Source organism: Rhinolophus sinicus, chromosome 3 (assembly GCF_057876585.1).
Source record: "Rhinolophus sinicus isolate RSI-liver-muscle chromosome 3, RSI-T2T, whole genome shotgun sequence".
Taxonomy (NCBI): Eukaryota; Metazoa; Chordata; class Mammalia; order Chiroptera; family Rhinolophidae; genus Rhinolophus; species Rhinolophus sinicus.
The window spans coordinates 162,113,404-162,140,647 of record NC_142503.1 but is presented as its reverse complement, the minus strand read 5'-3'; the positions used below and the strand labels follow the sequence as shown (position 1 = coordinate 162,140,647).

Sequence of the window (27,244 nt, the reverse complement as noted above, 5' to 3'; positions counted from 1 at the left end):
AACAATCTAAGTAAAGTTCTGAGGCATAAGCAGTATAAATGAGCTTTTCAATCCTTTTGAGGTATAATGGCACAACAGTTTTAATACAACCACCAATCTTCACAAAATAATTTTAATACTTTGTGTCTGGGCTAGCAGCATCTTGCACTGTGACATTCCTATACATACATAAGCATTTTATACAAGTACAAATGTTAAAAGCAGAGTAACTTAAGCAATTGCCTATACAAAGGTAAGTAGACACTGTAGGTTATTTTTCTTGAATTATTTTTGCTGCATAGTAAATTGCAATTACATGTCAGTATAATGTTACTGATCTACAGAATACACTTTGAACTGTGAGGTATGGCAACTCCCTATAAGAGAGAGCTAACATGTAAACCTGAATATTTTGAGTGATTTTTGTTTTAGCTGCCATGGATGGGTAAGACAAAAAAAATCCAGCATTCAAAGACCCTAGAAACATATTTTTCTAACCAATAAAAAAAATAAAATCTTTTAGTAATTCTCAGCTATTTCCTAACATTTCCTGTTTGGGGCATTGTTGAATGGACAAAGATAAAGTAAATACTGAAGAGAAGCTTAGTTTGTTATGGAATCATGGATTAAGCCAGTTATTTAAAAAAAAAAAAAAAAAACCCGCCAGGTAACTGCTCATTTACTTTACATCAAGTTGAGATCCGTGTGTGTGTGTGTGTGGTGTGTGTGTGTATGCACATCTCAACTTTATAATTCAAGATTGCAGTTAAATACTTCTAATTCACTTGAATTACCATGGTAATAAGACAATTAGAAACCTTATATTTTGTTAAAAAGGACATGCTTAATATTTTCTGACATTACTTCTAAAATCAGATGAAGCACAAAATCCTCCCAAAATATATATTCTGCTCTAAACGTTAAGTGGTTGAGAGTTTGTAGCAAAAGTTATCGCTGTTTCACATTTCCACCAGAGTAGATACAAATAAAAATAACTGCTGTTTAAACATCTAATAGATAAAAAATAATAACAACATGAACCAATTAACTGAAATTAGGAGCTAAGAATACTACCATTCCAGTTTGAATATTTTCAGTATTTAAGTTTCATACTTTAAAAATGGACAGTAAAGCAGTTGTCCTATGTTTCGATGCAATTTCACTTTAAGTTCTGTGCCCAGATTACATATTTGATTTTTAAAATTGGGTGCTATGTCACTTATTATACATTATTCAAATATTCTAGAAAATAAATCATGATTGGTTAAATGTATTGTAATGAACTATCACAAAACATCAATGGAAAGAAAGGAAATACAGAAATGGAACCAAACAGAAGGAAGAATAGGAAGAGCTACCAGAAGAACTAGTGGAACACTGGGTGGAAGAATGGATCCAAGATAAAACAAATTTGCAGTGTTCTTATGTGAAATAAAGAACATGTTTTGTCCATGTTACTATTGTACTTAAGAAGATGACAGTCCCTTTTCCTAGTGTTTTGTGAGAGACAGTCTTTACAGTGCTGGGCAGGCACTTTAGTGACAACATACAAATTATAGTGGTTAGAAAAAGTGGAGAATTGCCAGCTATAAATTAATAAATAACAATCTATATTTCTGGCCAGACTACTAGAATGTGTATATTTAAGAAACTAATTTTAAAAATCTTAACTGCCTCATTTTAAAACCTAAATATACTATTATGAAGATTCTTTGAAGCAGTTTTTGCTGAAAGAAGTATCATCGATTATTAGATTACAAGAGAGATCTTTGCTGACTTATCCAATAGTGATCTATATACAGGAAAGCTGTGTTATCTGGCACTTTACCAACTGGAATTTCTGAACACTCAATGCAAATCTTGATTCTATTTGACAACCACAACAAATGACCTAATCACAACAGAGTACAAGACCACAATGGGATTAACAATATGCTGTTTTCATGGTGGTAAAATAGAGAAAGGCAAGGGAAATCAGAAGAGGAATACCACCTGGGTCAACAGAATTAACTCTTAATTAACAAAGCAATTTTAATTCATTTCTACTCTCCTGCTATGCTGGATAAAACGAGCTTTTACTGTATTATTACATTTTAGGAAGAAAAGCCAAGCAAGTAACTTGATGTAATTGGTTACCTTGCATAGTACCTCTTGGTACCAAGGGAACGTATGGAAATCATTCCCACTGGTAAAGCACCTCAAGAGAGGACTGAGAAAAGTGAGATAGAAAGGAATTTTGTTTGTGCGAACCTAAATCATCAACTATAAAAAGTTAAAAACTCACTTCCCTCACATCATACTTAAAATAGCAAAACTGTTTCTCTAGAACAATTTTTATGTATGTATATATAAATAGGGAGAAATAAGGATCCATAGAATGACTTAGCTGATGCAAATTATGGGGGAAATTTGGATTAACTCAATGTAAAGAACTGATTAAAACACTAGAGTAAACTAGTCTCCCACAAATCACTTACCCCAATAAATTCATCTTCAAAGAAAAGCTGCTGTCTGAGCCACAATCACCTCACAGAATCATTAAGACAACATAAAATTAAGGAGTAAATATTTCCAAATAATTTACTGAGGTTTCTTCAAGCCTCAGGCTTTCAGTTTAAACTAATTTATAGTTTTTAAAAAATTACAGAAAAGTGTTAAAAACTTTTCATTGTTCTACATACTAATTTAGAGGTCATAAGGATTTAGTTTTATTATTTTTAACGATGCAAGGCACTTCTTTTTAGGGCTTCATTTAGGAAAAAAAATAATGCTACACTGGTTTATTATATTCTATTTAAAACCACTTTGGACAAAGGAAAAAAAAACGGGCTAAGCAACTCTAAAAAGTACACACACAACATTTGGCTTTTAAGAAATGCAAAAAGGAAAGTCACTTGAAAATCTAAAAACTTGTTTTTGAGCATCTGGTATTATAAAGCAAAACATCTTTTGTTCATTAAACTTTTTTTCTATCGACTAAACAAATTAGGAAGATACTAGGAAAGGAAGCAGTACTTGGGTCATGTTAAAGTAAGGATGGCTGGCTGTCATGATTTAAAGATTAGTAATAAGGGATGGAGAAGTTTTAAAACAAGAACGGTAATTAAGCTACTTAATTATACTAAAAAAGAAATGTGGCAGATTCCTGCATTTTTTTAATGTTTCTGTAAGGGGCTCCATCATAAAACTGAACTGTAAAATTGTTTTTTTAATGTGATCTATAGAACACAATGAATTCTTAGCAAACTTTAGGAAATTCTCTTGTTATAAATTACCCAGATTTTATAAACAAATCCCCCTAACTTGCATTTTGTTTAAAGTAATAACTTTATATCATACAAATAAATTTCAAGTATGAAAAGTGCATTATTGCAATAATACCTCTTTGCAAGTCCAAAATTCTTGGTTTATAATAAAACTGTAAAGTGTTTTTTTTCTTTTTTTTTAAAAAAAAGGAGTAAAACCATGAGTGCCATCTATTATGGAAGTCCAACATCTTAAAATGTTGCTCAACAATTTGTAGAGAAACATGTCTGGAAGCAACATATAATTGAAAAGAAACTACTTGTGTTTTTACCATTTTACATTATTGTCTCTAGTATTTTCTCCTTCCCAAATAGAATTCACATCCTCTATAATGTTGCTGTTGAGTCAGCCATTCTGTGCAGTCGCCACTTGCATGCTTCCAAAATCATCATCTTCTTCATGTGTTCTCTTCAAACTGCCTAAAATTTATTGCATGAACATAACATATAATGGGAACTTAAATAAATGCACTTATTAATGTTACAGCTAGTAAAAGTCTCATTTTTAATGAAGTGTTACCATGTATATGCACTATGAAAATTCCATGACTAGATGTTTAGCAAACTTTAGTAAATTTTCTTATGAATTATCCAAATAACCCAGATTATCCCTCCATAAAGAGATAATGGAGGAAAACTTTAGGGAGCAATTAAACTTGTAAAGCAGTGCTGTGTTATCTGGCTAACAATGGCATAGCCTGAAACTTACGCCCTAAAGGTTGTGCTCAGTAATAATGTTAATTCAGAGGGCAGATTCCTACATGAAACTAAAGTCACTATAAGATTAATCAAATAAGGATAGAAATATAATACCAAGACAATGGAATAAAAAATAAAATATGTGGTATGTTAGTCATGAGGATAAATACAGCTGCTTAACTGAGTTTCAGATGAGGTGCTGCACTTGCATTATACTAAGGAAGCTAAGAGACGAATAGCTAATTCAAGGCAGAAAGTAAGACGGTATAAAGCTCTATAGGACTTCTGAATGACGGGATCACCTTTCCTTGAGGAGATGACACCTGAACTAAGTTTATAAGAATAGCTGAATGCGATGCTTTCTAGGTGGAGAAAAGACACACACAGGAAACCATCAGTAGTTCAGTTTTCTGGAGTCCATATATAAAGAGGAACAGTGAGAGATACAAATAAGATCAGAAGGGACTTTAAACACTACCTATGACCCCACCTGTGTTTTCTTCTGTAGGAATTAAGCCAATGAAGGTTTTTGTACAGGAAAAATAATCACAATTAGAACTATCTTTAATGAAAATAAGTCTGGCCATAATGTACAGGACAAACCAAATAAGAGTTTGGATAGGAGGCCAATACTGGCCTGAAGTAGATTGAGATTAAGGGTATTATGAAAGGGAATGAATTTTAAAGGTACCGAGGAAACAGATCCTCATGAATTTGGGAATGACTAGATGGAGGTGGCAAAGGAAAGAAAAGAGCCAACGACAACTAGGAAGTTGTGCCTCAAGGGTGGATATATAGAGCACTCACTACAGGCAGTGCAATATAGTGAAGAAGAGTGCTGGACTTGTGGATCAGATCACCAGTGCTCAATTTCAAGGTCCAACACTAAGGTATGTACTGTGTTTCCCCCAAAATAAGACCAGGTCTTATATTAATTTTTGCTCCAAAAGACACATTAGGGCTTACGGGGATGTCATCCTGAAAAATCACGCTGGGCTTATTTTCCGGTTAGGTCTTCTTATTTTCGGGGAAACACAGTATGTAACCTGCTCTTCCTATCTTATAAGGCTGCTGGTTCAAATAAGACTGAAATGAACTTTGGGAGACAAAAACCATAAATAAGTAAATTCCATGAGTGCTCTAGTAGAATAAAAAGAAAAAAAAACAAATAAGGGTAACAAAGTCTTAGAGAAGGAAGGTAAAAGTTAAAAGATTTTGAGAGTGTGCTCAAATCATTAACTTTGAAAAATGGGGGAGAGGAGCTCTCTGAAATAGAGAAGGGAGAAGGATTGAAATATTGATGGCAAGAGAAAAACTGAGGCAGCGGAAATGTCCCTGCCTTCAAGTTAAGAATCACTCTACTTAACTTGAAACACTTTCATTTATTAACCACCATTTATTTTTAATAAGATCACCTAAGTGTATTTTAGGGCCCCATCTCCAGACTCCTCTTCAATCTAAGTTGTAACACAGTTATACTACTTACAGACTTAAAATTAAACCAAGCAGAAATTTGATCTTCCAACCAGCATATTCTGATTAACTAGGTAGTATTATGCACACAGCAGATAGTATTTATTCATTATAAAATTAAAATTGAAATTATCTTAATTCAATAGTCTACTCATAGTTTTCTAAACAACTTACATTGTTTAGTGTAACTTGTAACAAGCAAAACATGCTGCTACTTCTACCTTTCATACCATCATCTTTCTCCCCACCAACTTTCTCAAAAATGAAAACATCCTTACCTGTGGTACCAGAATGAACAGATAAGGACCTTTCTATCTGGAGTGGTGACATCATCTGTATCGTTAATTTTGCTAGGTAGATGGCTTCATATTCCTAAACAAGATTTTAATTAACTTCAATATACATTTAAATTATTCAATACCCAAAACAGTGGTTAATGTGTACATTATTGGTATTCTTAATTTATACCAAAAAATCTGATACCATATTGTTGGAAGAGAAATGAAGGCTTAAAATTCCTATTTCAATTTCACACTTACTGATGAAACTAGAAATCACGGCAGACCAATAGCTTGCACTAGTGTATCACACTGAACTGCTAGTCAGTGTTCTCTACCACTGGAGCATTATAAGGTTTGTACGATACTATCACCACTATTAATCATTGTGATAGAATGAAATGAGAAAGTAGTAAGAAAAAAATTACAAAAGTAACAAAATTATCATGATTAGAAGAGAAGAAAAGCTAAGATAATCAACTAGAAAATTTTTCTAGAATCAGTAAAGAGTTTAATAAGGTTGCCCACTGAAAACAATAAACACCAGTAGCTTTTCTATACAAATAACCAATTAGAAAACATACTGGAAGAATTTCATTTATAATGGGAACAAAAAAATATCTAGGAAAAAATTTCGTTAAGAAATTTATTCTGTGCAGAGAAAATTTTAAAACACTAAAAGATATGTAAGTTGATTTGAATAAATGGAACGTATACTTCGAATGGAAGACTAAATATTTTAAAGTGCCATTTCTTTCTGACCTGTGAATGTAGAGATACTATTAAAAATGACTATAGGGCTCCTTCCAGTAAAGTTAACACCAAAAACTAAATGTTAAGAGCTTGCCAGGAAAATTCTAGAAAGAACATTGAGGGGATCTTGAGCCATACCATAAGTTATTCATGTAATAGTTTAGTATTTAAAATTGTTTTATACAGGTACTGCAATAAGCAGATAAATGGAACAGAATTTAATGTCCTGAAACAGACCCAAATATAGATCAGAATTTGGTATATAATAAAAATGGCATCTCAAATAGGCTGGCTAAAGACTCCCTTAATATACAAAGAGCTCTTACAAACCAATGAGAAAAAGACCAACCACCTTATGGGCAAACCATAAAGAATTGCTACTTTTATCACCATGATGACAATCATCAAAAAATTTGTCAAAATACTTTTGCTTATTGATATTGATTAGGGTATGTGGAAACAGGTACACCCTGTTTCTTGGTGGTGTAAGTTTACATTATTCCAGTCTTTTTAGAGTCAATTTGACAACATCAAATTTCAAATGCCCCGACCCAGCAATTCCACTTTGATCAATTATCTTATAGGTATATACACATCTGTATATTCGCACATACTATTCTGTCCAATATTGTTTATAATCATGAAAGGCTAGAAACAATCTAAAGGTCTATGTATAAGGAACTGGTCATATAAAATTGTGATATACACATATATATGCACATACATGTATAAAAATATTTTGTAGGTAGAGCTATACATGCTGTTTTACAATGATCTTCAAAATATACTATTAAGGAGACTGATTTTTCATTCTATTCTCCTTAGGCATTGTTGAATTTAAAATTTTTTAACCATAAATATATTATCACTTTTTCAAATACAAAAATCAGTTTAAAAAGAGACTGTGTTTACAGAACAGTTAAAAGGCAAAGAAACTTATAGTTAGCTTTGTATTCTGTAACTATGAAGAAGGAATAAAAAAATATTTTATGAAAATCAGGTAAAGACAGAGATACAACTTTTCTCTTTTAAATGAAGTAAAAGTAAATTGAAAACCAAAATGAGATAAAATTTCAAGTATGGTAACTGAGACAACCCATACTGTAATGCACTTGATGTCTCAATGTGAGATTTATTCCTGTTTTAACTAGATGGAATCAGCCAGAGCACATTCTTCAACCTATGATTTTCCTTCCTGGAAAAAATTAAACTAGTCAAATCAGATAATTAACAAGTTTATCTTATTGTTGTTTTTAGTGTGGCTTCCAGGCACCAACAAAATCTGAAACAGCATGGAAAAGATAAAGCATACAAAATAGATAAAGCTATTCTATGTAGTAGACTTAGAAATAAAACTCATATGCTCTCTGTATGTGATGAAAGTGGAGAAAAATATTGAAGAAATTTCTTATCAATTATTTTACCTTAGATTTAACTATGTGTCTTTAATCCTTTTTTGGTAAAGGCAGCTTTTAGGAAAATTCTTTTAACTAGATATGTAAACTTGAATAAAGAATCAAATTAGATGATGGCAATTTTTAAGTATTTACAAAGTAAATTCTATACCTAAATTACATGGACATAAGATTTTAATTATCCTACTTTCTGACTACTTTAAAGAAAAGAGAAGTTACCTGAAGTTGATGGACAAATCCAGCATTAGGATTAATACAAAATCTTCTTTCTTGAACATAAGCAAATGCATCTCTGAAAACAGAAAAAGAAAATTAAAGTGATGTTATTATTTCATAAATTAATTTCAATTTTTCCAGAATTTACCTAAAATAGGAAATCATAATCATACAGCTTGAACTCCACAGGGGTAGTGAGTTGCAGTGGGAAAACTAACAGCATGGTCAAACTAATCACAATCCCTCTGCTTACCAGCTGTGTGTCCTAGGGGAAGCTGCTCAACTTTTCTAAGCTTTATTTTTCTCATTTATAAAATGGGATTATAATAATACCTATCTTAGAGGGCTATTGTGAAGATGGGATATAAGTGTAAAGCACCTTGTATAGCATCTGTCACATAATACATTCTCAAAATATTATCATTAGTTAAACAAGAAGTATATGTACTGCCTTGTGTTGTTGTGAAACTTAGATAAAAGTGCTTCAAATAGTACCTGGACCATACAGAGACCCAATAAATGGGAGTTACTTTCACTATTATTACTGACAAGATACCAAATAATAAAGACAATATATAAAACAAAGTTTCCCAAACCTTGTTAATCTTTTTCAATTAAATAAAGCATTTGTATTCAAATAATATTGCTTTAAGAACTGATACTGTTAAGCAAACTTTTCCATTATAATTTCAACACAAAGACTACCAAAGAAAGTGAAACAAGCATTTGAATGTCTACTGTTGTCAGGCATGTGGATACAATGCTGAACATAGCTCAAATGGAGAGGGTAATGGAGAACATGGTATATGGACGGAGAGGTTAGTGGGGGCATATCATGCAAAGTTTCACTGGCCATGTTAAGAATTATTAAGGATCAGAAACCTTTGAGAGCATTGTGGGTTAAGGTGATTATACGATCAGATCAGATTTATCTTTTGAAAATATCATTCTGACTATAGTGTGGAAAACAGAACAGACTGGAGAAGGAAAAAAATACAGGAAACCAGTAAGAAGGCTACTATTGGAAGAATCCAAAGGAGACTCAAGTGGAGCTCGGATTAGGGAGATTAAATGATGAAGAGAAAGATAAAGAGACCGACACAGTGTATACTTTAGGACAAAACAGACAGGATTTAGGACAAAACAGACATGGATCAGTTTGGGAGATGAGTGAAATAGAAGGAGGTGTCAATGATTACAAGATTTCTAACTTGTACAAGACCATTAAATGCAAGAAGCTCTTGACGCCTCCCCCATCTTTTTTATCTATGCAGTATGCTTGGAAAAGATGATTTTGGCTAAGAAAGACTACACTGAATTGTGAATAGAAGCTAAAACAATTCCTAGGTAACTCTTCATCAAAATACTGTTAAGGGAAAAACATAATAAATTAGGTTTTTAAACAAGGAAAGCAACATCTGTATCTGGGAGTTTTTAAACTCGGACTAACCAATTCCCTTGTAAGTAAGTAGTGGGTTATTCTAACGCTAACTACCTTGGCTTCTTAAAATAACAACAGTACTAGCTCCATAAAATCACAAAATATTAGTCTAAGTATATAAGGTAGACAAGGTACAAAAGTTAAGAGACTGAGCATGGAGTGTAGGGCCTATCTAATCAAACATGACTAGATGACAAAATCAAGAGAATATTAACTTCAAACTCCCAAACCATCTCCACCAAGCTTCATTTTAATAAAAATTTAAACTGTGGCTAGGTTTCAGAATACTGCCTTACCTGTACTTCATTCCAAATGTTTCCATAATGTATGCAATAACAAAGGCAGCACTGAAGAGGGGAAAAAAATTTAGAAAAAAAAAACAGAAAACACAACTCATTAATTAAATACTAGAGAAGAAAAGATTATCTCTAACTTCATACCTCCTGGAGATCCCTGCATTTCCATGGACAAGAACTTTTCCTGAAAAACAAGAAATAATTATTCTGACAGAAAGACACCTGATTCAACAGCTAAACTATACTGAAACTATGTACTATGCCATAGTAAAATAAATCTTTTCTTATACATTTTTTTTATTTCATACATACCACCTGGATATTCATTAATATTCAAACCGTTACAATTATTTATACTAACTGTGTAGAGAATACAACAGACTTTTAGGTTAAAGAGATTTAAAGCTCACCCAGAATTTGAAAATAGTTCTATAGAGATATTTAAGAAAGCCTATGCAAATGAAACAAGAAGTCAGGAAAACACAAATTTAGGAAAAGCCCATTATATATAATTACAAGTTTCACATCCTGCATTTAACATGAATACTAACTAAAAACTAAACAAATAATCTAAAAGTAAACATTAGCTAAGTAAAGGAAATATTATTTACCTCCAGTTTGTAAGCTCCCATCAATAAACTCTTTAGTCTGAAGGCAAAGACAATGTGTTAAAATTAAATGCGGATTAACATAAGCATAAAATACATACATATGGTGAAACAAAATATATTGAAAATAATTTCCTGCTAATTTATATGAATAAAAATTACATTAATTCAAAAATTTCCAAAATGCTACAAATACGACTATTACAAGTTTAAAAAATTATACAGGAGCTAAAAATTAATTTGAATTTAATAAACTAAAAAGTGGGATTTCTCAAAATTTTGGAGATCATAAAAAGGCTTTAAAAATAATAAAAATAATAAAAAAATATACAATCCCACAATTTTCAGTCAAAACAAAGCAAAAGTTTTAGAACCACAAATAAAAGATCAAACCATAAATTTTAAATGATATTAAAGTATTGATACCTACCATGGGAAAAAAACGTATTATATTTTCAACTGGATTATCTGCAATATCCAAGACTAAATATCTGAAAATAGAATATTTTGTAATAAGCACACTTTCAGATAACTATGTATAAAAAAACTTTGAAATTTCTTGGCAACAATGGAAAGAATGCAAAAAAAATTTCAAAGTATTATATTCCCAAGAACTGGTCCATAGATTTTATATTGCTTACTTGAAGGCACAGCATTTAAAGCCTTAAATACCATTAATATTTCTCTGATAGTTTAGTATAAAAATTTTATCTGGTTAAAATAGAAGAATCACAAGTAGGAAGAAACCTTTGTCCAGATCCAAGTGGATACAGAAAATAAGTGACAAAAAATGCATATATTCCTTACTATTATTATTTTATTTCTACCAACTTCCCTACGACTAAAAGATTCTTCCCTGGGTGGCCCTGCGATACCTCCTTAGAACTCTACAGAAGACAATTCAGAAGACTAAAGTCTGAAAGAGAAGGAGCCAATCAAAATACAAGGCAGTCTGATGGAATCATGAGTCAAAAACATTCATTATTTGAACTAACCTTCAGTAGTGCAAAAAACAGCCAAGAGACCACATATCCTGGAATTTTATACTTTGGAAGACATTTAAAATAAGGCATTATTAATATCGTAGGCTTTTAAATTTTGCGTGAAACTTCCATTTCTAATCTATCCAAGATCAACTGTTTATTAACACAACTATAGGTAATTAAGTTATGAAATTAATTTTCAGTCAATATTGCTTTAAAAATTACAGTTCTTTAATGATCATTTAGGTGGTTAACAACATCAATAAATTCAGGGCTTATCAGAAAGAAGCTGAAGTTTAGGATCCAAGGATAATTCAATGTAAAAACTATAAATAAGGATTCTGATGACTGTATCTTAAAGTAATTGGGTAGACCTGTTATATAAAACATTGATTGCTTCAGGGGGATAAAAAAATTAATTCAGAGTCATACTAAAATATTTTACTGCATGCCATTTTGAATGTCAAAAACTCTAGTAGAACTGTCAATCTATAATCCAGTATTCTAAGTCTAAGGAAAAAGGGCTCTTCCATTAGAATAAAGAACCTGTACTGAGCACAGAAAACAAAAATTCTAAACAAATTAGCAATGTATAGTATGGCATTTTAAAATATTAACATTTTCATTTTAATACAAATTAAGTCTGTATGTGTGTAAACAATACACATGCCAGGGGTGCCAAAAAAAATGTATACAAGTGGACACTTTGGTCAACATTGCTCAAGTAGTAGTTCACCGTAATCGGAAGTGTCTGGACACTGATGGTAACCACTTTGAGCACCTCTTGTAATTGCAGAAGTGAAACGTGACTTGTATTCATCTTTTGTTATCAGTGTATATTGAGAATTACAATTTTAATAGTTTTTTCCTTTCGTAAAATGTGTGTACCTTTTTTGGCATCCTCTATATACAATAGAGAAATATTTAGAAGGAAATATACCAAAATATTAACTATAGTGTGTCTTCTGGATTGTGGAATTACGAGTGAATTTTTAAATATTTTTCTTGGTATCATTCTGGTTTTTCCAAAGTATCTATAAAGGACAAATATTTCTTTTACCATTAAAAAAAATTCAATGTTTTATTTTAGAATATAGACATTCCTTTTTTAGAACTAATTTTTATTTAATTGAGAAATGTGTACACATAGTCGAAAGTTTTAACAGTATAAAAATATCTGCAATGAAAAATAGGTCCCTCTACCATCCCAGATTCTGCATTTCCCTTCTTAAAAGCAATCACTGTCAAGTTTCTAGTCTGTTAGTCCAGAAATTTTCTATGCACATACAATATATATGCCTAATGTATTTATGTATTTTTAAACACATTGAGAGTATACACATGGTTCTGCACCTTGATTTTTCTTTTAATAAATCTTAGAGATTATTCCTTATCAACACACATAAAAATACTTCATTTTTTTCATGGTTACAGTATTCTAATATGTTCATACAATATATTTTATAGTGTCTTGTACTAATGGACATTCACCTTTTCATTTTTACAAACAATAAAGCAGAGTATAAAAATATTTTAAACACATATATACTCTTATAAAGACACAGAACATCTCTAGAATGATATTCAAGGAAGAGTTTTAATAGTAGCTGCCTCCCAGGAGAGAAGCTAGGTGTCTTGGTTTAGCGGAAAGAGACTTACTTTCATTATGTATCTTTTTGTACCATGTATACTTTATTTTAAAAATAAAGTTAAAATAAAGAACATTAAAAACCATTACATGTTTAACAGCACTCATTAATAAATGAGAAAGGCAAATTAAAACTACATGAATACCATTTTTACTCCAAGAGATTTGGAAAAATTTTAAATGTTTTATAATTCTGTTTTGGAAATAAACCAAAAAAGAGTCATTCTCATAACACTTCATTAGTGGGAATGAAAACTGATACAACTCACTGAAGGGGAATTTGCAACATCTATTGAAATATTAAATGCTCATATTCTTTGATCCAGCAATTCCACCTTACAAATTTATCCTATTAATATATTCACATATGAATTAGAATAACATATACAGGGATACTTCACTGTATGCTATATTAGCAAATTTGGAAAAAAGCTTAATGTCCAACAACAGGAAATGGGGTTGAATAAATTTTAGTGCAGTCATACAATAGATTACTATGCAACTTAAAAAGAATAACGCAGCTCTCTAAGTAATGATGTGAAGCAATCTCCAAAATACATACAATAAAAAAAGTCAGTATAAAAAAACCAAAGTTTATTTGTAGGAATATGCCTATATATGTAACATAACTCTGGAAGGATACGCAAAAAGAAGTTAACAATGGATGCCTTTCAGAAGGGCATTGAGAATCTATGGGGTAGGAATAGGAAAACCTACTTTTCAGTATACATTCTTTTGAATCTTTAGAATTGTGTATTATGTGCATGAATCATTTAAAATATTTTAAAGGACATTTATTTTTAAAATAATGCACCGTACGACCTATCTCTATAAAATGGTTATGTACAGAAGAAAGTCTGATATAATAAAATCAATTGGAAATAAAAACACTACATGTTTACACTTTTTAATAAATCATAGCAATAATTCTTACCTAAATGATTGTTGAAAGTTTGGTTTAATAAAGTTTGCTTCAATATTTTGTCTTATGCATATTATATGGGTTATTCCATGTTTCTGTAATATAGGAAGCTATAAAAAAGGAGAGGCAGGGGAAAGAAATAGTTTAAAATACAAAACATCGTCTTACTGTACTATACATAGACGTTTGAAAATACATGATTCAACATTAGAATACAGCCACATCTGAGGTTTAAGTACAGGGCATTAAAGCTAATTTTAAAATAATACACATGAAGTGATGAGCAATACATTTCAATGATTCAAGAGTAATACATTAAATGTCATCAGAAGGCTAAAAGGATTATTTTACATCTATAATTTTAGAGCTTAATAGGACCTTAAAGATAATTTATTTGGGAAACAATACTATATAGGATTAAAGGCATGGGCTTTGGAGTCATCAGAGCCCAAGCTTTATATCCCAGTTCTGCTAATGACCTGAGCTCTGGGGCTTAGTTTTCTCATGTGAAAATGGGGAAAACACTACCTATTCACTAAGTAGTTGTAAAAATTATGTAACATATAAGGTATCTGGCATAGTGCCTACAGCACATGTCAAGTGTTTGGTAGATAGTAGTTACATATATTGACTATAATCTTTTTTACTTTAGAGGGGATTACTAAGATATAGACAATTGTTCAACATCACTGATCTAGTTAATATCAGTACCAGAGCCCAAATCTCTAGATTACTTCTAGCCTCTCCCAGTACACTTTTTCAACTATGGGCCAGAACTTATACAATTCACAGAATCTAATTAAACCTTTCATGGTTTTAAATTCCACTGAAGTGAAAAAGAGTAACTTCAAATGGTATTATATTCTGTGGTGTATTTTGGTTTGAATTATAGAGTACTTTAACATGAAAATTCTAGAAAATATCAAATTTTTATTTGCAAGTGATTATAGGTCTCAATGAATTTACAGATGGTATGTTAATAGGTAGAATGTAAATTCCATGAGAACAAGGACTTTGTTCACTGATTCATATTAAGTATGTGTAACAGTGCCTGAACACAGATTTTCAGTAATTATCTGTTCAATAAATTACGAACAAATTATGCTAGCAAGAGGAATCAGAAGACTCTTGAGTTTTCTATATATTTAATTCCCACTATCTGCATTCAATAGTCCAGAACAGTAGTACTAATAATTCATGAGAGAAATCAAAGGATCATTTACATTTGTTATGAACCAAATGTTTGTGTCCTAAAATTCATATGCTGAAGCCCTAACCTCCAAGGTGGTGGTATTAGGAGGTGGGTCTTTGGGAAGTAATTTGATAGATATCTTTCAAGGTAATTGGCTTAGATAAGGTCATGAGAGTGAAGCCCCATGATGGAATTAATGCACTTATAAGAAGAGAAAAGAGACATCAGAGCTTCCTCTCTCTGCCATGTGGAGATACAGCAAGAAGACAGCCTTTGGCAAGCCAGGAGGAGAGCACTCACCAAAACCTAATCTTGTTGGCAACCTGATCTCAGACTTCCCAGCCTCCAGAAATGTAATAAATGTCTGTTGTTAAAGCCATCTGGTCTATGGGATTTTATTATAGCAGACTGAGCTAAGAAAATATGGTTTTCAAGAGTTTTAAATATTAATTTTTGCAGCAAATTTTCCTCTGTCTGGCACAGAGTTAAATTATCTGTATTTCCTGGGTATATCCTGAGTTAGGGAAAGAAAGGTAAGCATTTGGTGGGATTAATAATTAATCAATGTTCCATATGCACATTTATCCAACTTCCAAAATGAAGTCAACATTCATTCCTTTGTTTATACTTGATCTATGACATATGAAGAAGTTTTCATATATTAATGTAAGAAACTACAAGATGAAATATATAATTGTGGATAAAAACAAGCTTTGAAGGCACATTACACTATTACTAAGTAAAAACAAACCTTATGAAAATAGAACCCAAATGCAATAGCAGAGAGTCTTTTATACTGTTCAATAGATTTTAAATTATGTAAAGCAAATTATTATTTTATCATACTTACAAACAATAGAAGTTTTACAAAAGAAATACTTCACTAATTACAAAGAGTCTTAATTTGTCCCTTTTATTAAAATTGTACTTGAATGTAATAAAAGATAGGCTTAAATAATATTAGAAAAGGAGTTTATTCCCTAACATTTCTTTATCTCCATTATTACTTTTGGTTTTGTTATTGTTACGTATTTTTGGAATGATGGTATAAAAAGAAATATAAGTGACTCAGGGAGGGAAATAATCAAATTTTGCCAGACAAGCTTTTCCTCAGTCTAACAAGACCATGGTGACATTGAAAGGGAAGAGGTTTTGAAGAGATGGATCTGTAAACAAGTACTTATAATTTAATATGACAGATGGTATAATAGGTATATTTACAAAGTACAGTGGGAATACAAAAAGCAAATAATCTAAAACCATCTTCAAGACCAGTATTTTGTGAATACTACCTTGTTTGGGCAATAACTTTGTCTTTTACAAAGTAAGTCACACTTGAGTCTATAGTTATCTACCCTATCTTTTCCTTAATACCATTAAAAAAAAAAAAAAAAAAAGCACCCCACCTTTTCGACCTAGTTGTAGGCCATTAAAATGTTGAATAGCCGTATTCTGGGCTTTAATTGTATTTCATATTGTTCAGAGTTATGATTAGCAATTACTGATGTCTAATATTTTAGAGGGTAAATTATTAAATAAAGGTCCATTACCTGGTAAATCTTTCAAACACAAGGATTTCATGAGAAAAATAAAATATAAAAACTCATTTGTGATTTGTAGTGAAACACTTGAGAATTACTGGTCCAGTAAAATTTGGAAAGAGGTAAGTACTCCAGAGTGACACTTACTGTCAACACGCAATATTTGTGGACTCTTCCTCAAATACAACTCTTACTACTAAAAAATATTTATTCCAAAAAAGTTGATTAATAAAGTGTCTTGATGAGCTTAACCTAAGGTTCATACCTTGCTTTTCATAGCAGAAGAATATGGGCCTAAAAACAATCCAGGTAAAATTTCCTATAAAAAGAAAAGAAAAAAATATATATATATTTACCATCAGCAACTTAAATCTATATAAAATATGTACCATAAAAGTAGACTTGTAGGGTGTTTTCATAGTTGTTATAATAAGTTGCTAAACAGCTTGTTATTCACGGAGCATTTACAAGCCACACTGAGCAAATGACTGAGAAGAGAAATGCAGATGTGCTTTATATACCAAATGAGACAAAGTTTAAATACAGTTCTAAAAAGTCAGATATTCCTGATACTTGAACTTCCATAGTGCTTTTCCCCCCAGTTTTACTGACAATAGTGCTTTTATAAGCAGTTTGGGTAGAATTAGTACATTGTATTGTTGTCTTTTAGATTAATAAAATGTCTCTAATTTTACTTCTATTCTCTGCTATAGTCTAAAAATAGACATAAAGAAAACTGCTTTCAAAAGGAATAGAAATATTGTACCCAATTTTTCACATGTAGAAAAACAAAGTGACTCATTAGGCACATACATATATTACTATGTCCCTGGTTCTAATCTAAGGAAGGAAGAAAGGCAACAGTTGATTTCCCATCTTTTTAAGATACACAATTAACCTTAATTATGTTAATATTTAAAACACTTAGTAATGAACCTACAGATATGAGTCAACAGATGAGTCACAAAGGATTCAAAACCTTTGTGAAATTAGGTTATTTAAATATGATAACAGTAGTAATATGGGTCGACTTGAGTAAATAAAAAGATGACAATACCTGCATCTCTCGTCTCATAGGGTAGGTCCACTCCTTAAAAATGAGAGGAACACACAAGAATAAAAGTAAGTAACATTATGAAAAACGTCATCAAATTAAAGATTAAAGATGTGACATTCAAGTGTGTGGATTTTTAAAAAGCACATTCTATTTTAAGAATATTCTATAAAAACAGCAGATTCAATTGGCTTCAAAGACACCTGAAAATTCAAGTGACAAGAAACAAATAACTGGGCTTCCAAAATTATGATTATGTTACCTCATACAATGGATATAATAGTTCATTAATTATACAAATAGCTATTCCAAAAGTTTCTCCCCCAAATGATCCTCCAAGCAGAGATGTTAACTAGATTTTGTCATTCATGCCAACTCAAATCAACTGGTGGTAGATAGCTGTAGAGAAAGACTATGGAAGGAAAGAGCGCTGTGATCAATGAGCAATATCTGAGATGGATGAAAGAAGAATGGTATGTGACAGGTATTTGCTATCCCTGATCTAAACTGCCAGATGCTTATCAAACATATCTTAACTTTGGCTTAAGATTCTGTCTAGTTCACTTCCCTTTAAAGATACAGTTCAAGAATACCATAGATTTCATTCTGTCTTTGGAATGCAGACCAAGATAAAGAAGTTGGAAAGTAATGCAAAATGCCAATGGCAAAAGACAAAATATTTTAAAAGCTGGGAAAGAAAAAAGTAGTTAAAACGAATTGATATGAAGAATCAAATGTAGTACAGACAGCCCTAAATTGTGAATGGATTGCATTCCAAGTTTCTACCTTGGTTACTTAAAACTCAGAAATATAAATAGTAATTAGGTTTCTTAAGTTAAAACTAGAAGTTTCTTTTTTTAAACTTTTCATTTTGAAATAATTTTAGGATTATAAAAAAGGTGCAAAAATCATAGAAATTCCCTTTACCTTTTACCCAGATTCTACAAGTCAGAAAAGTATTTTTAACACATAAGGTATAAATGTTATACACTTGTAATAAAAAAGAAGACTCCTGATAGTCGATGATAGTCAGCAGGTATTCTTTTAAAAAGAAACAAAATACTTTTTATTTTTAATCTTGAAAAACGTGTGTCAGCAATGCAGAAGCAGACTATAAACCCTGAGAAACTGTCTACATAATAATAGATAAAATACATTTAAAAAAATTATCTTTAAATGAACAGGTGAACTAACAAGCGAATTTTGTCACTACAGATTAGTTTTGCCTATTTTTGAACTTCATGTAAATGGAATCACACAGCAGAACTATTTTGCATCTGGCTTCTTTCATTCAACTCATGCTGCGTATATCGGTAGTTTGTTCCTTTTTATCGCTGTGCAGAATACTATTATAAACCACAAACTGGAAGAAAATAAATGCAATACATATATCCAACAGAAGACTTGTATCCAAAATACATAAATACACATCAACAATAAAGTAGAGACCCAATTTTTAAAGTGGGCAAAGACATCACACCATGGAAGATATAAATGACCAATAGCACATGAAAAGGTTACATGATCAGTCATTAGGGAAATTCAAATTAAAACCACAAGATACGGTGTTTCCCAAAAATAAGACCGGGTCTTCTATTAATTTTTGCTCCAAAAGATGCATTAGAGCTGATTGTCCGGCTAGGTCTTATTTTCAAGGAAACACAGTAACCCCAAATAGCCCAAATGTTTTTCCATGATATATTCATACAATGAAATAGTACTTAGCAATAAAAAACAATCAACTTCTCATAAACACAATATAGATGTATTTCATAGACATTCTCAATGAAAGAAGCCATAAACAGTCAATTTTGTATGATTCCATTTACATGAAGTTCAAGAACAGATAGAACTAAAGTATGATTACAGGAATCATATCTGTTGCCTATTGTGGGATAAGGTAGGGATTGCCTGGAATGGTATAAAATAACTTTCTATGTTGGTAGAAATGGTCTGTATCTTGACAGGAGCAGTTCCACTGGTATATAATTATCAAAACTGACTGAATCACACACTTAATATCCATGCATTACACTCAATGTAAATTTTATTTCTATTAAAAAAGAGAGCATCCTAACACAAAAGACAGACTACATACAAAGGAAAGACAACATATAAAGACAATTGAACTGACCCTGACTTCTCAAATGAAAGAACGAAAGCCAGAAGATAGGTACATACATTCAAAGTGGTGAAATGAATCATTGTAAACCTAGATGCTCAGAATATCATCTTCCAAGAACAAGAATGAAATAAAAGACAATTCCATACAAACCAAAACAATTTATTACCAGCAGACTCTTATTAAAGGAACTTCTAAAAGATGTTCTTTGAAAGGCACTACTGTTTATTTTACTTTTCTACGAGTATTTTAGACACAGAAAGCCGACTTTGACTGCAAGTAGTCTGAGTCCGAGTCCATTCTCTTAATCACTAAACTGTACAGGCTGGCTCTCAATGTAAGAAGAACTATTATGGCAATATAGCTTACACTTATCAATATTTAAACAAATATTATTTAAACAATTTTTAAAGTTAATATTTAAATATTGCCTGTATAAAATAATTAATTTATGGGGATTCATAGAATAGAAATGAAGTACATAATTTCCAAGCCAATAGAGGGGAAAATGTGATTAAAGAAATTGTACAAACTGAATGTTTACCTGCTTCTTTAACTTACCAATATGTTATAATCTTTTTATACTGAAAAGTTTTTAAAGAACTTAGGCCAAAGACTGTCATTTTAGTCATGTTACCCCTAACATTGAGCATAGTGCCTGCTAGAGTAAGTACACAACAGGTATGCATTTCAGAGATCAATGGCATTAGATTCTATGGAACTTTTTTTCCCTTTTCTTTTAAAAAACAGATTCTTGAGAAGTCTAAAAGTCAGCCTTATCTTCCTGAAGCAATTTGTCAGAGCTGTGAGAAAGAAGAAAAATGATTAAAGGAATGTGTACTTTTGAGTTTACCTAAAATGAAATCTCTAAATTGTACATGATGAAAGAAGAAAAACAGTAAAATATACGTATGGAAATGGTGTACATGTATTTCAGGGAATACATGGCAATATGCCAGAAGGCATACTCAAAGCCATAGGATAAATATGTGCTTCTTTCTTGAATACCAATTTTACCAAAATGCTTTTTAGTATTTTCACTGGCCATTAATGAAACATTTTTATATGAGATCAAATATGAATATATGGGAGAGAATGCAAAATTTACCTGAATTTTTAAGTGAAACAAGAGGCTTCAAAGAAATTTTGAGCTTCCCATAAGGTTGTATGCAATAGAATGTGAAGAACTGTAGCTATATTTATGTAAGAAAGATTATTACAGGAGTAAAACGCAAGTTACATAGTAGTAGAGAATAAAAATTATTCCTAGTCACAGGACAGATCAGCACATAGTCTCCTTTAGTGATCATCAGGACTTGCTGTAATAAGCATGGATCCTTTGAAATCTAGAAAGCTTTCTCTCACAGAAAATTTCATTAGAATTAACTATTCCTGGTTCTAGGATCCTGTTCTCAAGCGTCTTCCCTAGCCCTGATTATTACCTACCTGCGTACCTACAGAACAAATCCTTAAACTTTCTTAGTCTACCAATCCTGCTAATGCCTTCAGCCTACTAAATTAAGATTTTAAACGTCGTTCACACTCAGTCTTGCTCTACCAGACAACCATCTGTCGGAACATGTCTCTAATAACAAAGTCTTGCCTGTATCACAATCTTAATCTTAGCCTAAAATGCATCACTTTAGAGATGGTAGTATGAATAGGGCAGACTCCCAACATAACTACCACTCCATTGTGAGCTACTATTGTAGTTCATTATTATAGAATCAAATTCCCAAACTTTGATGATTAGCCAAGCAGTCCAACTACATTTTCAAACCAAAGCAAGCCAGCTAAGCCGAAATATCCCAAGCCAAAAATTAATTCACAAGTGAAAAATCCTTCAATCATCAATAATAGAAGGTACCACATATTAAAACGTTTTTCAGCCTCTCTCCTTCCTTCTCATACAAATGCAGTTACATAATCTATAAAATTGTACTTAGGGGGTAGAAAAAAATGTTATAAAAATGTTCAAAGACCAATAAATAACTAAATGCACCAAAGAATATATGACAAATGGACCAAAGGACATAGGCTATAACCATGAGGTAAGTAAAAACTTAATTCTTATCATCAGATGGATTAGGTGGGTTGAAACACATAATTTTCAGAAATACCAAGGTAGATCACAAATTTTACATAGGTTGGGGGAAGCAGCCTGGGGCGGGAGGGTGGAAATGATCAGAATTCTATACCTGAGCTGGGACATTTCACAAAACAGAAAAATTAGTATTATAGTCTCTCTCCTCCAAAAAAATGTAAACCTCTCCAAAATAAGCCCTTTCTTTTTAGCTCCCACCCCTAGCTCAAGCTTTGCCTAAACCAAAGGACCAAAGGAGATGTTCACTCAAAAATTAGAGGGTTGGGAGGCTTATGGAAAGGCAGAGAGACATTTAAGTAAGATGATTCTAAATAAGTTATTCTTAAACCTGGCTGCCATTAGAATTACCTGGCTCCATCTCAGACCAATTAAATCAGAATAGGTGATGGTGGACCCAGGCAAGTCTATTTTTTTAAAAGCTCCTAGGATGATTCTACTCTACAGTCAGGTTTTAAAAAGCATAATTCTAAATGTAAAGGAGTTAGGAAAGGGATGCTCAGTCAGATATATTAAGCAATTCCTATTTTTGATTCAGTACTATGGGAATCAAAAGATAGAGGAAAATAGGGGTAAAACTTAAGTTGCTGAACTACAACTGAAATTATATTTCACATTCTATCTGCAAATAAAACATTGATTTTAGAATTATAAAAGCAACAGCCCTAACTATGCAACCAGTTTGTTTGAAAATTGGTACTGTAAGCTCCTTTTTCTTCCTCACATCTAAAAATACTATCATCTTCCCACAAGTAAGACTCTACTATCAAAACTGTTAAACAGAAAACTACAGGCTAAAAATGGTGTCACTCATGCTGAAAGACCATGATAACAAACCTAGATTTAATACCTGATCTAGCTGCAGCTTCCACCTCTCCCAGAAACACAATCTTAATCAGTCTGCAATTTCTTGATCAACACTAATACGTAATCTGCCTGCTAAGACCCCTGCCTTTCCCTACGGGAAGGTGTCCTTGCCTGAAATAACCCACTTTTTCATTTTCTTAGTCCCACCCTTCCATTTTGTACAACTCATCAGTTGCCTTCTAGTTGCTAGACGGGATGCTGCCCTATTCATTCATGAACCACTTAATTAATTAGATTTTTAAATTTGAACTTGGAATAACATTCTTATAGAGATGATAGGATCATCAAGCTATCATAGCTTGAACACATCAATCATTAAGAGCATTCATTACTTTACTACTTGAATTCCACTTTTACAAAAGCAAGATTTGGATTGTAATTTAGCTTTCCATTAGTGCTTCCTATGTGGAAGAGACTGCTGGCTGGTCACCCCAACTACGTTTAAGACCATGTGACACTTACCATATCGCATTGGAAATTAGAAAATTAACAGTGTTTTATTAGTCTATCATGACTAACTATATGGCCTATTTAGTGGTTATTTTTATAGTTTTGCCTGCATAAAAATCACTCATCGTCTTCTGTGGAAATGTTCCTACGGTTTTAGTGGGAAGGCTACCAATGATAAACTTTACTACTTAGCTAAGGAAGCAGGTATATGACCTAGGCCTGGGCCCTTCATTATATTCACCCCTTCCTGGCTATGGTGACTGATCAGAGGATGGGCACATGACCTGAGTGGGCCAGTCCTCTAGATTTTAAACACTGAAGCTTGAAGAGAGGTGCTTTTTTCCTTAATGTGCAGACTCCATAAGAGTATGAACCTGGAGCAGACGATTGCCGAACTCCATACCAGTGGAGAAGCCCAAGAAAAAGTAGAGACCTTGAGATAAAGCAGAGACAAGCATTGATGAGAGGCAGAGGCAGTTCTGATGCTTTATAATACTGTCTAGTTGAGTCACTGAGCTGCACCCCTAGCTTTCTGGATTTAGTTACTTCCTTTCTTTTTGTTTAAGCTAATATGAGTTTTGCAACAAAAAGAGAAGAAACATCCAATGCTATGAAATAAGGAACAAATTGGTTTTCAGTAGATAATATTTGTATTATTATCTACTAGGGTTTAAGCATTAGTACTTCTGTCCCTCACAAGAAAGAAGCTATATTCCCAGTAATATTTTATAACTTTTGCAGGGGTAAGACATATTAGATACACAATAAAAGAATAAATGTCAAGTCTGTAAACATTTTAAATTAGAACTTTTAAGATTAGAGCAGTGAAGAATTGAGTTGTATTAAAAAGAACAATGAATTAAAAATCATCAGAACAAAGTTCTCACTGTAGCTTGTGCTACCGTGTTACCTTGGCACATCATTATTCTCAGTAAGCTACAACTTCTTCACCTGAAAATTGGGAGTGCTCTAAATTATTCCATTGCTTCCAGTGTTGAAATTACTGAATAATTTTGCAAATATAAAACACACTCACTTATCCATATTAAACAAAGAACAAAGTATAAATTCATTTTTTAACTAACATATATTCAACTGTTTTTCCCTACTCGACTTTACCCCGAAAACATATGCAATTCTCAAGGAACACTACCTACCACAAGCAAAAAGATCCCCTCCAAACAAAAAAATGAGAACCCCAAATGAAGATCCTGTTATAATGAATATTTGTTATAAATTGAATGGTCTCTTAAAAATAGAGCTTTCTTTTCCAATTAATTTTATATTTAAAACTAGAAATTTTATATTTCTTTCTTGATCCCACTAAAGCGTAACTGAGTATTCTTGGCCTAATACTAATTTAGACTTTACAAAATTCTAATTTAGTAGTCTGCAATACCCTAAAGTATTTTAAACTTGCAATAGAGAAAACTCCATAAAAACGTTAGACAGGAAAGAAGTAAGGTGGGTTAAAAGAACACCAAATTAGAAATCAGGAGACCAAGTTACAAAGAATTTTCTCATTAACTTCCTTCCAAAAGGCAAGATTTCTGACTTAAGTTTTCAGATTCAAATAAGCTAGCTGTGTGATTTTATTCTGGTCATAACTTTGCCTCAAAAAAACAAACAACACCCACCAAAAACAATACAACTACTTTGGGAAACTTTTCGAAGGCACATTTGGAAGTTCAGGCCACGGGTCTATTCCACATGTGGGACCATGTGTCCCACAAGTGAGTCAATGACAGCAAAGATATCCCTCAAATTGAGATTAAAAATATTACCCTCGTATTGCTCTGACAATAAAAGGGGAACCTTACTCTAAGTCGTCGACGCGGACCCAGCGGGAAAGGGGCTGCTTTTTGCTGTCTCTTTAAATTAAGAGACCAGACTCAGACTCAGACTCAGACCCAGTCCCTCCGCCGACGCCTCGGGAGGGAAGAGGAACTCTGAAGGAGGGTTAAGAGCCGACAACCCCCCGAGCTGGAGGCCCCACCCGAGGTCCCGGGACGCCCTCAAGAGGCAAGGGAGCTCTTGTAGAACTAGAGGCTTCGACGGTTGGGGCCTGGGGTCGCTTCTCGGCCGAGGAGGCACAAGGGAGGCCTGTGCGTGGTAGACACCGGGCCGACTCACCTCAGCGTCTTCCTTGCACTGTGGGAGAGAGGGGAACTCCAGCTTCACGTCCTCCATGATCCCGGCCGGCGGGCTGGTGGGTGGGGTAGGAGTAGGAGTTATTCGCCAGCCCGACCCTCGGGCTGGCAGTGGCGGTGAACGGAAGGAGGGCCGGTGGACCCGAGGGCTGACGGACGGGCAGCGGGCTTACAACTAACACAGGCAGACCAAAGGGTCCCAGCGACTCCGGCGGCGGCGGCGACAGCGAGGATGAGGAACGTTGGGCGGCTCATACCCGGCCGCCATGCTACTGCTGTCTCCCTCCCCTCCGAGTCCCCGCGCCCCTCAGGCCGCCCAGGATCGGGCACAAGCACGAGCCCTACAACCGTCTCCCCTCCTTCCCCCCGCCCTCACCACGCCACCCCAGCCAATCCCAACCCACGCTCGCCTTTGGCCCGCCCCTCCCCCCCGCGGCCGCCAGGTGTCAGCACGCCGCCGCCCCGCCCCTTCGCGAGAGCGCAGACGCAGGGGGTGGGGCCTCGGAGGCGCCTCGGCCGGAGCTCACCGGTTGTGGAGGGGGTGGGGCTGCAGTAGGAGGGAGGGAACGACTGAAGGTCCTGGGAAAGACGGTGGGACAATCCAAACCAGTTCTGCCCTCACCAGACAGACGCAAATCTCCTTTGGCATAAGAATGGGCAAAACATAATAGCCACGAGTGTTGGCATCCAAAAGGAAGATCATAGTTTCCTCTCAGAATCCTGCGCAATCTGTGGTGAGGCTATAACCAAAGGAGTGATAAGTGAAGCATTCATCTTAAAATTATGTTATGCTACACAGAAAATGAAACACATCACTTTTAAGCAAATTGAAACGGTGGACTTAGGTATATGACAACTAGAAAATCTCAAATGGCAAATAGAAAAACTAAAATAGAAATGGAATCGATCGCTTACTCAATAACGTACATAATAACTAAAGAAAGATCTCTTTAATTCGAAGTTTATTATTTCAACATGTTAATAAACTATATGGCTTTAAGTATCTTTTAAAATTGAGTCAGAGTTAATACTATATTGTTAATAAAGTTTAGGTATATACATTCTCTGGGCCTAGGGAGATATTATTATCCTTTTTGTTTTTAAAACTGATGAGGAAAATCAAGCTTAAAAGTGAAAGAACACACACTTAAACATTAAAGGTCTGTACACCAAACTGATTCTTGAAAAAATCACCACCACCAAAGTAAACAGGCAAGAGAGTCATTTATTAAAGTCATTTGCAAATTACAATGGTAAAGTAAAAAAAAATCACATGGATATTTTACATAGACACCCCCCCACACACACACACACAAACATCCTATTTTATATTGTCACATTTATGAAATGCACTGCCAACATATATAGAAATGGAACTGTTCAATAACTTGAGTATTAGATGGCTAGCTTGAGTGAACCATTTTTTCTACCACTCTGTAATCTGTTCTCTATCTTTTAAAGTTATAGAAAAAGCACACTATACTCTGTTAGTAAGTTTTTAATTTGAAGAATGATTTTACAATTACCCAGGTCATATATTGTTTGTTTTCAGTGTTTATGAAACTGAAGTCGTTTCTTTTTAATAACACCTTTAATCTCAATTGATGCCCAATGATGATTTCCTATTGTAATTGTTAAAACTTTCATTGCCACAATATGAGAAAGAATTGTGTATAGGTAACAGAACTTTTGTTTTGAACATTTCTGACATCAACATCCCCTACATCAGACACTCTTTAGTCTGGTATCCA

General features: G+C 33.3%; 1 protein-coding gene across 3 annotated transcripts; it reads right to left on the bottom strand.

Moving 5' to 3' along the window:
• Positions 1-54: 54 nt before the first annotated feature.
• STYX (serine/threonine/tyrosine interacting protein) lies at positions 55-25,865 on the bottom strand. 3 transcript variants are annotated; one of them, XM_019725715.3, is made up of 12 exons: positions 25,667-25,865; positions 25,477-25,549; positions 17,807-17,839; positions 17,015-17,068; positions 14,029-14,126; positions 10,894-10,954; positions 10,467-10,503; positions 10,000-10,039; positions 9,856-9,906; positions 8,122-8,194; positions 5,735-5,828; positions 3,527-3,704 (listed from the first exon to the last, which is right to left on the bottom strand). In XM_019725715.3, exons 2-12 carry the CDS (start codon positions 25,531-25,533, stop codon positions 3,631-3,633), a joined length of 672 nt encoding a protein of 223 aa, XP_019581274.1. In that variant the 5' UTR covers positions 25,534-25,549; positions 25,667-25,865; the 3' UTR covers positions 3,527-3,630. The 3 variants fall into 3 exon arrangements, with proteins under 3 accessions (XP_074183567.1, XP_019581274.1, XP_074183568.1); XM_074327467.2 differs by lacking the exon at positions 25,667-25,865 and adding an exon at positions 23,718-23,776 and having other exon boundaries at positions 25,477-25,612; XM_074327466.2 differs by having other exon boundaries at positions 55-3,704; positions 25,477-25,842.
• Positions 25,866-27,244: the final 1,379 nt, after the last annotated feature.